Source organism: Sturnus vulgaris, chromosome 28, assembly GCF_052056855.1.
Source record: "Sturnus vulgaris isolate bStuVul1 chromosome 28, bStuVul1.hap1, whole genome shotgun sequence".
In the NCBI taxonomy this organism is placed as follows: domain Eukaryota; kingdom Metazoa; phylum Chordata; class Aves; order Passeriformes; family Sturnidae; genus Sturnus; species Sturnus vulgaris.
The window spans coordinates 6,280,051-6,292,805 of NC_142270.1; the positions used below are offsets into that span (position 1 = coordinate 6,280,051).

A 12,755-nucleotide genomic window follows, 5' to 3' on the forward strand; every position below is an offset into this window, starting at 1 on the left:
CCCCGTGTTCCTGCACAGGTACAGCCTCACCTGGGGGCTCAGCCTCTGCTCCCCCCGTGCACCTGCACAGGTACATCCTCACCTGGGGGCCCAGCCTCTGCTCCCCCCGTGCTCCTGCACAGGTACAGCCTCACCTGGGGGGCTCAGCCTCTGCTCCCCCCGTGGTCCTGCACAGGTACAGCCTCACCTGGGGGGCCCAGCCTCTGCTGCCCCCGTGCACCTGCACAGGTACAGCCTCACCTGGGGGGCCCAGCCTCTGCTGCCCCCGTGCACCTGCACAGGTACAGCCTCACCTGGGGGCCCAGCCTCTGCTCCCCCCGTGCTCCTGCACAGGTACAGCCTCACCTGGGGGCTCAGCCTCTGCTCCCCCTGTGCTCCTGCAGCTCCCAGGAAGGTTTTGGCTCCCAGCAGGGTCCAGCCTGGGGCTCACAGCAAAGTCAATAAAACAAAAATAAAACAATAAACCAGCTTCTGCTGAGCCTGCAGAAAAGAGAACTCACACTTTCTTTTCAGTGTTCTTTACTCATGGAACCGTTTGTTTCTCCAGAGACAAAGAGGGAAGGAAGAAATTCATCCGTTACACAATCCCCACGATTCACTGCTGTTGTTCTGTATGTGCTGACACAAACCATGCTGGAGAAGGTGAAGAAAGTGTGTTTATTTCTGATTGAAGACTGATTACATCACTATCATGGATAATGTAGTAGAATAATCTTATACTCTTGGGAGAAATCTAGGAATAAATATGAAGAAGTAAAATAGTTTGTTTCCACTGTCCCTGAAGATGGCTGATGAGTAAGTGCTGTATTTACAGGATAGTTATCATACTCTAGACTCTGTGCTGAATAAATATTGTCTTGAAAGGGTAAAAAAATCCATCGAAATATTTTAACTCACCACAAAATTAAAATAAAAAAATCCATGTATTTGTCCAAAGCGAAGGTTAGTTACATGTTAATTATTGAATCCACATGGGATCACTGTCCAAGAATCCTCTCCTGCTGACCCAGAGAAGCAGTGTTAGTGCTCGTCCTCTTCTCCACTAAAGAGCCACTATTGGTTCTTCAGGCTGCAACAGAGAAACGAAGCCCAAGTCACGTTCCACCCTGGTGTATTTTATGAAAGAAAACCACCACAGAAAATTGGAAAAAGTCTCCTTTCTTTAGGTTCTAAATTTGAATTTAAGAGCCTCACAAATCCTGCCCAACTCCGTGGCCCAGCACAGCTCAGCTGATGAGGAATTCCTCACTGGAATTGGCTTGGCAAGCTCAGGATTGTGCAATTAACCCAGTGTTTGGGTTTTACATTAAAATAATTAATCTGCACACCCAACACCACAACACAGAGCTGTACAGGCCGCTCCTGGGGCTTTCAAATTATGATCAAAACAGAAGATATCAGAGATATCTTCATTTCCACTTACATTAAAAGGGAACAGAGACAAGTTAGATCTCTAATGAGGGGAAGTATTACATTCACTTTCTTCACAGGCAATGTAATTATTCAGCTCCCTGGAACTGAAACTATGACAAATTAAAATGCCTATCAATTCCATCTACCTTTTGTAACTATTCATCTTCTGGAATTGTTACTGCTCTAAAAGCTTCTTTCCCATAAGCCACTATATATTACAAAAATCACACAGAAGTGCTACTATTACCAAGTGTTACTGCTGCCACCAAGGTAAGAAGAAAATCCTTTGATTTGGGTGTAAAGTGCACAATACAATTCATTTACTCTAATTTACTGGAAATCTCCTGTCAGAGAACACCTTCATTCTGAGTGAGGATGTGCAGAAGGAGCCCAACCTTCTGGCACCAGGGACAGGAGAAACAGAAACACCATTTGGCACTAAATCTGACCCAAAAATTCAGTCTGAGCCAAGGCAGCCCCAAAGCTCCCCCCGTGTTGGCTGTGCCAGGCACGCAGATCTTGGGACATGCTTCAGCCACAACAAGCTGTCAATATTTGTTCACACCTTCTTAAATAGATGGGAAAAGTGATGTAAACGAAACCATGGGCAAGGGTGACATTTCTCCAGGCATGATATTAACAATATTTTGATTAGATCATTCCTGAATAGCCAAGCAGCTTATGTTGATAAATATCCTGTTCCAATTAGACATCTGTGTTCTCAGCCTGAAAATAAAAAAAAAAGAAAAGAGGAAAGAGCCCACCCAGGCCCAAGCCTGCTGTCTCTGCTCCTCAGCAGGACATCAACCATCTGGGTTTCCTGAGGATGCAGCCCAAAGCCAAGGCCAAGAGCAGGAAGGGCTGCAGAGCCACCATGACCATTCCTAAACGCCTCAGAATTCATTTTGGCCGTTCAAGTGGTTTTACCCCAATGATGGCTGCAGGATTGGGTCCCCTCTCTGTGAAAATCTTGATATTAACCAAGAAAGTCTGAAAGGGAAACCCTTACATGTATTAGCATCTATGAAAGTGTAAATGAGTGATGATAAAACCCTGGAACACACGTGTGAGCTCTGGATGTGGCAGAGAGGTCTGGCTGATCAAAGAGACAAAATGAAGGCGAGAAGACAAAATTGTTCTTTATGGAACAGGGAGTGGTTATCCCCACAGAGTGAGAGTTCCTTACCAGAGCTCAGCTCTCAGCTCATTGCTGCTGCTGGGACAGAGCCACAGCTGCCTCTGGGCTCTCTGCTCCTTGCACACTCGTGCCCAGAGGGTCCCTCCCGGCCCGATCCAGACCCTCTGCGGTGCCTCCCCCAAGGGCAGCTCTTTTCTGCAGCCCACAGGGATGACCCAGCCTTTCCCAGCCCCTCCCCAGGAACCTCCTTTTGCCAAGCCCAGGGCAACGTCCTGCACAAGCATTGCTTTGACCCCAGACACTGAATATCCTCTGTCTCCTTTCACAACTAGCTGCGACTTTAATCCCTGTTGTTTGCTGCAAATCGCTTCGAGCAGTGATTTTTCATTTTCACAGTTTGCATAAAGCAGAAAAGAGGGAGGTTTTGTTTCTGCCAGCCCATGGAACAGTGAGGAGCGAGGCTCCCAGTCTCTCAGAAGCACCATTCCCACCTGGCATTCTGGCTGCTGCTGGTCCCACGGGAAGGAGCTCAGCCAAAGGGGGCACTGGCCCCTGGCTGGCACCTGCCCAGCTCTGCTCCTCTGAGCTTCATGGGGGGAGGAGGGAACGAGAGAGGAGATTAAAAAAAACCCCATCTATTTCTGGAAAGCAAATCAAACAATGACTCAATCATCTCTACACAGTTCATAAATCCCCAATTAAAGGTTTAGTGCTCCTCCCTGCTGCAGATGTTCCAGAGTCCATCCACATTCCAAAATTGCTCCATGCCAGCACGTGCCCACAGCCAGGGGCATCACCCATCCGAGCCTGAGCTCAGCCCTGCACTCCCCACACATCCAATGTGGCATTCAACCTTCATTTTCAAATTAAGCTCAAGTACCTGCACCCTGGAGAAAAAAAAGGGAGCTGGCAGATTATCTGCTTTGTGTATGCATGGGCTGGAGGGATAAAGGACCAGCTCAGTCCCAGCTCCCTCTTCCTGCATCTTTTATTCAACACCAAAATACCAGCCCAGACACTTCGAGCTGCTTCCTAAGCCCTATTCCCCCCTCCTTTGGTCAAACAAATGCAGTCAGGAGCACTCGGGGCAGCCCCTGAAGTTCCTACGAATGGCTCACCTCTCCTGGCCACACCACTCAAGGTGCTCTCTGCTCTCTGCAGAGCTCTCAGGAGCAGTGATAAATAACCACAACACAAATCATTCCTCAGAAAAGTTCTTCCCTCCTGAACTCCTGAAGCAGCTTTCCAGGAAACTCATCTGCCTGCTATTTTTTGGGTGGTATCAACTTCCATCCTGCAATCACTGTTCCCTGTTCTGCTCTTTGTCCCAGAGCAAAACCCCTGTATCCCTTTACCCCATCCCTCACCAACTGCCCCTTCTTCAGGTTTGTTTAGTCTTTAACTCTATGAAGTATGACAGCTACATAAAATGTTTTGTTGCCTTGGCAACTGCAGTCCAGTGGCTTCAGCCTGAGTTGGGAGGCAGAGGACAGCCTTGACATTAACCAACAATAATGAGAGCAGCAGAAACCAGGGGGGGACACTGGCTGAGGTAGGGGACAATCCTCCCTGCCCCCTGCACGGAGCACACCTGGAGCCACACCTGGAGACACACCTGGAGACACACCTGGAGCTTCAATGACCCAGAGGGACATCACAGCTGTGGAAACTCAGCAAAGAACCAGGTCTGGATTTCCAGAGTCCCTTTCTTTGTATAGAAGAGGTAATTGCTTGGAAAAGCTAGAGAGACACAGATGCAGCCCTGCCAAAATCTGTTTGTGCTGCCCAGCACATTCCTTTGCACTGAGAACAGGCAGAGCCAGGGCACACGTGTCATCTGTCACTCCTACCAGTCCAAGCACGAGAAACTTCCCAAGGTGTTCATTCACATCATGAGAAATTCAGATTTCTAAATCTCTGCTAATTGCAGGAGACTGCACAACAGAGCAGAAGGTGTGGGGATAACCCAGAGGACCAGGCACCTTTCTGGTGTGGGGAATTGGTGACACATCTTTCTGCACATCTCTATCTCCCATCCATAAACTCCTTTATCCTACACAATAACACCAACAGCAACCACAGCAATAATCACACAGACTTGGAAGGACTGGCAAGGGAAGGATGAATTACAGCTCTGGGCCAGGGCAGCATGGCACAGATGCTGTCATTCCTGTTCCCAAGAGGAAGAGCTCTCAGCTCTGTTTTCCAGCAGTGGGAATTTGTTGGGTATGGATCCCAGCCCTGGCCCAGCTGTTCCCACATAGCCTGGCTGGGCAGGGATCCCCCATCAGGGAGATGGAGGCAGCAAAGGCCACAGATTGCTCCTGGCACAGCCCAAAACCAGGGCTGGCTCACTCCCTTGGCCCCAGCCCACACCTGCAGTGCCAGGTGTGCTGATCACTGCATGGGGAAGACATTACTCACATTAGCTCTGTTCTCTTTATTCAGGGAGCATTTGAGTACCAGGAACCTGTGAAGGTCTGACATCAGCTGGGGAAGGGCTGAGTTTATCCTTGGCTGGCTTAAGCAAAATGAGCCATTAGCAGCCATTGCTGGTTCTGCTCGTTCTGCTCACTTTTCACACTACCCTCGAAGCTACCTGAAGCACTTCAGGTACATCCCTTTATATTCCTCTCCTAATCTGGGCAGCTCCAAGTGATTCAGCCTGAAATGGTTCCCAAAGCTCACATATAAGTGCATTAGGAGCAATTAGTTCATTAATCTAGTCTCTGGTATCATGTATCTCCATCGCTTCATTTTAATAATTTGTAGTAATTGACAGAGCAGACTCCCCCCAGTTGTCATAGCTGGGTAATGCATAATTACTCTAAATCACAGCAAAAACTGTTTCCCTGGGAAACACCTAATCCCCTTAGGCTCATGGTATCTCTTCTGAGGTTTCACACATGAAAGAAGCTGCAAACTCAGTATCATTATCCACAAGTCAGTGGGACTGCACCAAGCCCATGTGGGCTCAGCCCTGCATTCCTGCACCTGGAGGTGCCTCTGGTGGCTGTGCTTTCCCAGCATGGGGCACAGCTGGAGCCCTGGGAACAGCTGGAGCCCTGGGGCACAGCTGGAGCCCTGGGACACAGCCCCAGTGCAAGGCTCTCACACCATTCCACCCTGAGGCTCAGCAATACTCACTTGGCCTGGTGTTTGGAGCCCTTCAGGTGTGCATGGTACTGCTCTATGGAGTTCAGGGTGACGTTGCAGATGTTGCAGGTGTAGCTGCGCTTCAGGCCTGTGAAGAAAAGCCAGTGCTAATTAACTCTTAAGTGTTAATGAACTCTGTCTGTGCCACACGGGGAGGCCGAGGGAAGCACAGGGCTGCACCAGTGGTGCCTGGCTATGGACTATTCAGAGTCAAAATGGCAGCTAGAAAATACAAATAAGTGAGAATGACTGAAGAAAGGGGGAGAAACGGGGAAGAAAAAAACCCAAACTGTAACCTGTGCTCCATGCAAACTTCTAGTTAATTAAGTTAATTAGAAAGTACTAGGATGCCACATTTCATTTCCAGTTTCAGAGACATTTCTCTTTACAGTGACCCATCTATTTACTGTTCCGGACCACAGTATCCAAGCATTAGAGAAACCTACAGGAATATTTTTAGAACTGAGCAGAAGAAAGCCAGGTTCAAAGGCTAATCCCTCCTGAGAGTGTGGTGCTTCTCCCCTGTGCCCTCCTCAGGGCATCAGTGCTGTGCTCACACCAGCAAGCACTCGAGGCATCATTTATCCCTCTGGTTTCTGGTAGTGATCACAATTCAGAGCAATTCCCTGCTAGTACATTCAGCAGCCAGATCACTTAGAACTCTCTTTTCCCCAAAGGGATCCGCTCTGATTTATGCAGCAAAGGGAACCAGCCTAGCACAGATGCTGGTCTCTGGCTGAAGGTCAAGGCTGGCAGCCTGCAGAGCACCAGGCAGCCACCCAAGGGCAGAGCAGGAGCTCTCTCACCTGTTGGGCTGTCTCTGGCTGCAGTTCAGGCTGTCCCCAGCACAGCCAAGGGCTCTGCTCACAAACACTGCAGCCATGGGATTCCTAGCAGGGACTGCTGTGCTCCCCAGGAACACTTCTAATGTTCCTTGTAACAGTCTCTTCTGGCTTTCTACACTATTATTTCTTTGCCAAAATTGTAAAAACAGCTCATTTAGAACAAATAACCTGTGGCATTCTCAAATTTGATCAGTCCATGCTCACCATAATTAAGTGCACAGGTAATAAACACACTGACCTCTCCCCAACTAAACCTACAGGCTTCCAAAAAACCCCTTGTGTTGTTTTGTGCTCCAGACACCAGCTACACCAACAGCCCCATTTTTCTCAAACACTTCATAATATCTCTCACCCAGGATTTTGGCACAACATGAAAATCATCTTTAAATTGTATTTCAAAATCATTCAGATGAGTGCTTGAAAACAACAAGCCAGCAACTGCAGAGGTATTTAAGCAGTTTCTGCATTTCTATGCCATGATGTGGCACAGAACAAAAATCAATTTGCAAATGTGCATATGGATTTTCTCCTTACAGAATTTATTCCTGATGGAGCAGTGATGGTTTCACAGTCACGCCCTTTGTCCATTGCTGGCAGCTCCTGTTTCCTTCACTAAACCAAGAGAAGCCAGGTGGATCCAGCAGAGTGCAGGAGAAGGGATGGGAAGGGCAGTGCATGGCTGGCACGGTGTGCCTGCACCTCAGCAGGATCTCCACATGGCAGAGCAGGACTGGGGAACTAAGAAACAGGTAATACTTTAATTTAAGGTAATAAGGTTGTGCTGCTCAACCAATTTAGCAGCAAGTTAACAACAGCCTCAGTGAGTCTTAATTACTGGTGTAGGTGGGAACGCCTTCAGCAAGCGCAGCTCCTAACTGGGGATGATGATTTTCTCCCTCAGCATGTCAAGGCTACTCACAGTGATGAACCAGGGGGAATCCTGTTCCCCCCCTGTGTTCTGTGCAGGGAACTCAGTGCTGTTCCCTGATGCAGCTCTTCCCACAGGCTGGAACCTGCAGCCACAGGCTGGGCTGATTCTGTGAGCTGGGATGGAGACAGAGAGAGGAAATTAGCCTCAAATGAACAGCAGGATGAGACCACAGGTGATAATCACTTCCAGGATATAAAAATTACCAGAATTTGACCTCACTGGAGCTCATCAAAGGTGCTACTTGGCTGAAACTGGTTTCATAAAACTCCCCAAGCAGTGTGCTGGGGCTGAGCTCAGCCCCATCTGTGAAGGGAAGGGGGTCCCAGCCTGAGCAGTCAGTCCATGCTGGCTCTGCCTGTATTCACATCCCCTTTTGCATCCTCAAGACACATCAGCATTGCCTCCCCTGCAGCGTGACATGCATTCATGTAAAATTGAATGTCCTCCTATCCCCATTAGATAAAATATTAACAAGTCAAGTTATTAATGTCATCCTGCATAAAATGCATTAAAACCCATTCCAGGGGAGTTCTTGTTAAACTGCTTCTTACTAACCACAAGTGACAGCACAGAATGAGAAGTATTTATAAGGCATACAAAGAAATTATGAGCTGAAATGAAAAAGGAAACAGCTCTTTGTCTGATTCTGGAAGAAAGCAACTGCAGCACCACCAATTTACCTGAGAACACAAAGGCTCCAAGTGACACCATCTCCATGCCCCTGTCCATCTGTAGTGCAGAGGCTGCTGTGCTTTATTTTAGGGATTCAGAGCTCTTGTTGCAGGGTTTGGCTTGACCCCAGCACCAGGCAGAGCCCATCACAAACCACCTCCCTGGAGAGCTGGGCCATGGGGGACACCAGACATGAACTAAAACTGCTGAGATGTGACTTGGAAACTTTCCCTTCCTCCTGCCTGGTAGAGGCTGGGGAGGCCAGAGCTGTCAGGGGAGCCCCAGCCAAGCTGTGGCCCCTCCGTGCTGCTGAACAGGCACGAGTTGTCAGAGCAGAGCCTGGAATTTGGGCTGGGACCCACCAGGCTGTGCCAGGGTGCAGGGGCAGCAGGGATTCCAGTCAGCCACAGAACTGCTCTGAGAGTGGCCTGGACCCTGCACCCCAGCCAGCCAAGGAAAAGGGATATGTGTGCCCTGAGCTGCAGCTTTAACTCAGCACAGACTGCAGAAACAATGCTCATTTCTCTTTCTTTTTTTCTTTTTTCCTCTCCTCATTCTTATTTCGGAGAAGAAAATAAGACTTCAAAATTGGTGAGCAGTTGGTGAGAAGAATCAATGTTTTTGTTTCCTATAAATATCAATTGTCCAAAAATATATCTCTATTCTTGTTTCTCCAAATATACATTCATATTTATCAATAAATATTTTATTACAGCCATTATCAAAACATCAAAGGCTGCTGAAATGTTGTACTTCAACTGACACTGCCTATTCCAGGCTCACACAATGCATCAAATGTTCATCTCCCACACTAGTCAAAATAGAATTAATATTTAAGCTGTGATGGGAGAAGCCACCAGGGATGCAGAGGAAGGAGATGACTTTGCAATCCGAGGAAAACTGAGGCAGCAAAGACCCTGTGGTGCAGGGAGAGCGTGGGGATGTGTCCCCACCACAGCCGTGCCCTGCAGGCAGACATGATGTCACCTGCCAAGGTGAGGCTGCGTGCTCGGGCACAAGCTGGAGATCACTGTGTGTATCTCTCCCTGCAGAGACTGCTTCCAACAACACCTGCAAAGATCTGCTCGAATCTTGCAGCATCCAGGAGAGCAATTTTAGATGGACACAGATGGACAGATGCTCACGACCTGGTCAGGAAAACTAAAAGAGATTTCCCATGTCGGCAGGCTCAGGACAGCCTCCCTGGGCACTCCCTGGGCTGGGGCACTGCAGACAAGCCCTGGAACTGCACCCCGAAGTGTCCAGCCAGAGGAGCACCCCTGGTCCCCTACCCCAGGCACACACACAGCTCTGCTGTCCCCTCTCCTGTCATCCACACACACTGGCACGACCACACTGCATCCAGTGCAAACCCCAGCCATGCCCAGCACCACCCTGAGGGTAAAACCCAGCAGCTGATGGGGCTGAGAAGGCCTCCAATTTCAACTCTCCCAGGAGCTAAATGAATAAAACACTTCACAACTGATTTATTTACAGTTAATGACATCCTCAGCCACTCCTGAACCTGGCAGAGTTCAAAGTCCTGTGTTATTGTCCCAGGTTTTATTCCCACATACTTCCAGCAGCGGGCAGTGACTCAGCCAACATGAATCATTGATGGCACCATGAGTCACTCTAGGTAGCACAGGAGGATCAAGATAACCATTACAAGGTTTATGGGAGATCAAGAAATGCACAATATACTGTACAGTCATTAGTATCTAAAGAAGAATTATTTAATTTATCAAGGAAGAAAACCCCAGGTGTATCACAATGTTATTGCAAAGCCTCCCTGCCAAAGCAAAGCTCTCCCACATGGCTCTGAATCAAACCTGTCCTTCCTCAGCGGCCTCAGCCAGGTACTGAGTGCACGTGGGATTGTAACCAGACCATGGACACAAAAGGCTCCAGGCTGGGCTGTGCCTACAGCTCAGAGCAAACAGGTACTTGCCAAAATTCAGCCCTGGACACATCCTCAGCCAAACTGCACCTCTGCACCACAAGCTCTGGGGGATGCTGGGGGGCTTCAGCTGCTGAGACTGCTGCCCTGGCTGTGGCTCTGCTCTGCTGGAGGGTGGCAAGCCCAGGGCACAGTTCCCACAGGGATCCTGAGCTGCCAGAGCCCTCCCCGAGGGGCCACCACGGACACATGAAGAAAGGCTGCTGTCCCTTCAGCAGGAACACAAAAAACTTGTGTTTAACATCCCTGTGGCAAATGCTCAGCTCCTGTGGCTGCTGCTGAGCCAGGGCCATCGCAGCATTTTACAAGCACTAATTAAATCACAGGAGACAGTTTTCCTGCTCTCCATCAGGGAGATGTAGGGAGTGCTCTGCCTCCAGCAAAATCCTTCTTCTGCATGGGGCTGAGCTGTGCCGTGCTCTCCTGTCCCAGGCACAGGCCACACTTGCTCAGGGACAGGTGTGTGCACTAGTGGACTGTTTTAGGAGGAGGCAAAAGAGACACCTAGGAAACAGCTCCGGAAGGATGCTGCTAAAGCTGCAGGCTGGCATTCAAGAGCAGGGGAGTTTTTACAGAACCGGGAACCTCAGGAAGCTGTAGGGGCACCTCGGGCTCCTGCACCACTGCTGACCACAGCGGGCAGGGGTCCCTGGCTCCCACAGGGACAGTCCCTGCTCCGTGTGCAGCTCTCACCTCGCAGCTCCCCCAGGTCCAGGGTCTTGCCCAGCTGCTCCAGGAGGTCGGCCCTGGCCGCGTTCTTCTTGTGCTTTTTGCCGTCGTAGTGCTGCTGTGCCATGATGGGGTTGTTGAACCAGGCCGTGCAGAGCTGGCAGTGCCTGTCCGAGTCCCGGCGCTGCTGCGGCGGCGGCGGCTCCGCCCCGGCTCGGTCGGAGTGCGGTGCCTGGAGAGAGCCCAGGGCAGCTCCTGCGAGAGAACGGGCACAGGTGAGGTCTGAAAGGGAACGGGAACAGGGCAGCTCCTGCGAGAGAACGGGCACAGGTGAGGTCTGAAAGGGAACGGGCACAGGTGAGGTCTGAATGGGAACGGGCACAGGGCAGCTCCTGCGAGAGAACGGGCACAGGTGAGGTCTGAAAGGGAACGGGCACAGGTGAGCTCTGAATGGAAACGGGCACAGGGCAGCTCCTGGCTCTGAAGGGAACGGGCACACAGCTCCCCTGGGCTCTGAAGGGAAGGGGCACACAGCTCCCCTGGGCTCTGAAGGGAAGGGGCACACAGCTCCTGGCTCTGAAGGGAATGGGCACACAGCTCCCCTGGGCTCTGCCTGAGCCTCAGCAGACCCTGGGGCACACCCCACATCACACACGGGCAGGATTTAGCTGCACTTATACCGTGCCAATGGGTATTTTGGATGGTGCTGCTTGGAAAGCTACCATTCCTCATTAAAAAAAGCATCGTGAAAGGACAGCCCAGGACTGTTCCTCTGCTTTCTGCACTTCACCAACTGGGGAAGGAGGATGCTCTCAGTGCAGTTACACCTCTTATCACTGTTCTGACTAAATTTGCTAAACTTATCCTGCTTGAATTGCTACTCCCAGGAAAATTCGTCAGTGGAGAATAAAAACAACATGCAGAGCCATCTTCTCAGGATAGAGACACATTTATCATTATCCCAGGATTCTTATTTTTCAATTTAATTGGTCTCAGAATGAACGGGGAAAGCCATAGTCATTGCAAACTGTCACAGATGAAAAAAAAAAACCTCGTCAGTTCCATCCCTCAAAGATCTTCACAATGTGAATTGTCAGGTACCAGCAACATACTACCTTAATTTAATTCTATTTTCCTTCAGATTCATCAAAAGTCCATCTGGGAACACAAACACGACCCCCAAACCATTCAAAAAAAAAGTGAGTGATTATTCTTTATATAATGGAATGCACTTTGTTCAACAGTTTTCCAGCTTTGTACAATCCAAGTCACAAACCGATGGAAAAAAGAGTTCGAAGTAAAATAAAGTTCAGGTAACACTGGGACACAAAAATATACAATGACTAGCACTTAATTATCACACCTCATTCAAAAATTCCCTTTTATGTAGCTTTCCTTTTCTTTTCCAGATGAAGTGTCTGCTCTTTAAATAATTAACAGCCTGCTCTCTCCATGGTATTGGAAGAGGCACATTTGGAGGTGGCAAGGGGTGTGTGGTGGCTGTCTTTGATCAGGGGATGATCCAGCTGAGCCCTGATGAGTGCACAGGGCAGCAAATGCCAAACCCACCTCAGTGTCTGACACCAGGAACAACAACACAGGGATATAATTAGATATATAATTATGCCTGTGATTGACTCCATGGCTTGAGAAAGTTAATATTGCTATAAATCTTCTGCTGACCTCCTCAGTAAGGGACACCCTTCAAGGAAATTCTACCTTACATATAACATTACTTACAACCTTATCAATTTCCAGGGGTTTATAACCTTCTATTGTTTTTGATGATGACTGCCAAGGTATCAGAGTTCCAGCAGTGATGATGCTGCCTCTGAAGAGCTGCTCCAGGCAGGGCCAGGCAGGGTCTGGCTGGATTTTGCTCCTAAAAAAAAGTCTTTTCTGTGGTTCCATGCCCCTCCAAGGTGCATGCAGCAGAACTGCCAGTGTGAGCCAAGAGCAAAGCCAGAGGCC

At 49.3% G+C, this 12,755-nt stretch overlaps 1 protein-coding gene across 5 annotated transcripts in view; it reads right to left on the reverse strand.

The window, feature by feature from the left end:
- Positions 1-502: 502 nt before the first annotated feature.
- Positions 503-12,755, reverse strand: part of ZMAT4 (zinc finger matrin-type 4) — a 45,467-nt gene continuing 33,214 nt past the window's right edge. For 3 of the 5 annotated variants that reach the window (XM_088180147.1, XM_088180151.1, XM_088180148.1), the window contains 3 exons: positions 10,809-11,066; positions 5,699-5,795; positions 503-1,069 (listed from right to left, as the gene is read on the reverse strand). In XM_088180147.1, the coding sequence (XP_088036273.1) occupies positions 1,054-1,069; positions 5,699-5,795; positions 10,809-11,066 (371 nt within the window). In that variant the 3' untranslated portion in view covers positions 503-1,053. The remainder of the gene's footprint in view (positions 1,070-5,698; positions 5,796-10,808; positions 11,067-12,755) is intronic. The other 2 variants (XM_088180149.1, XM_088180150.1) reach the window with 1 other exon arrangement.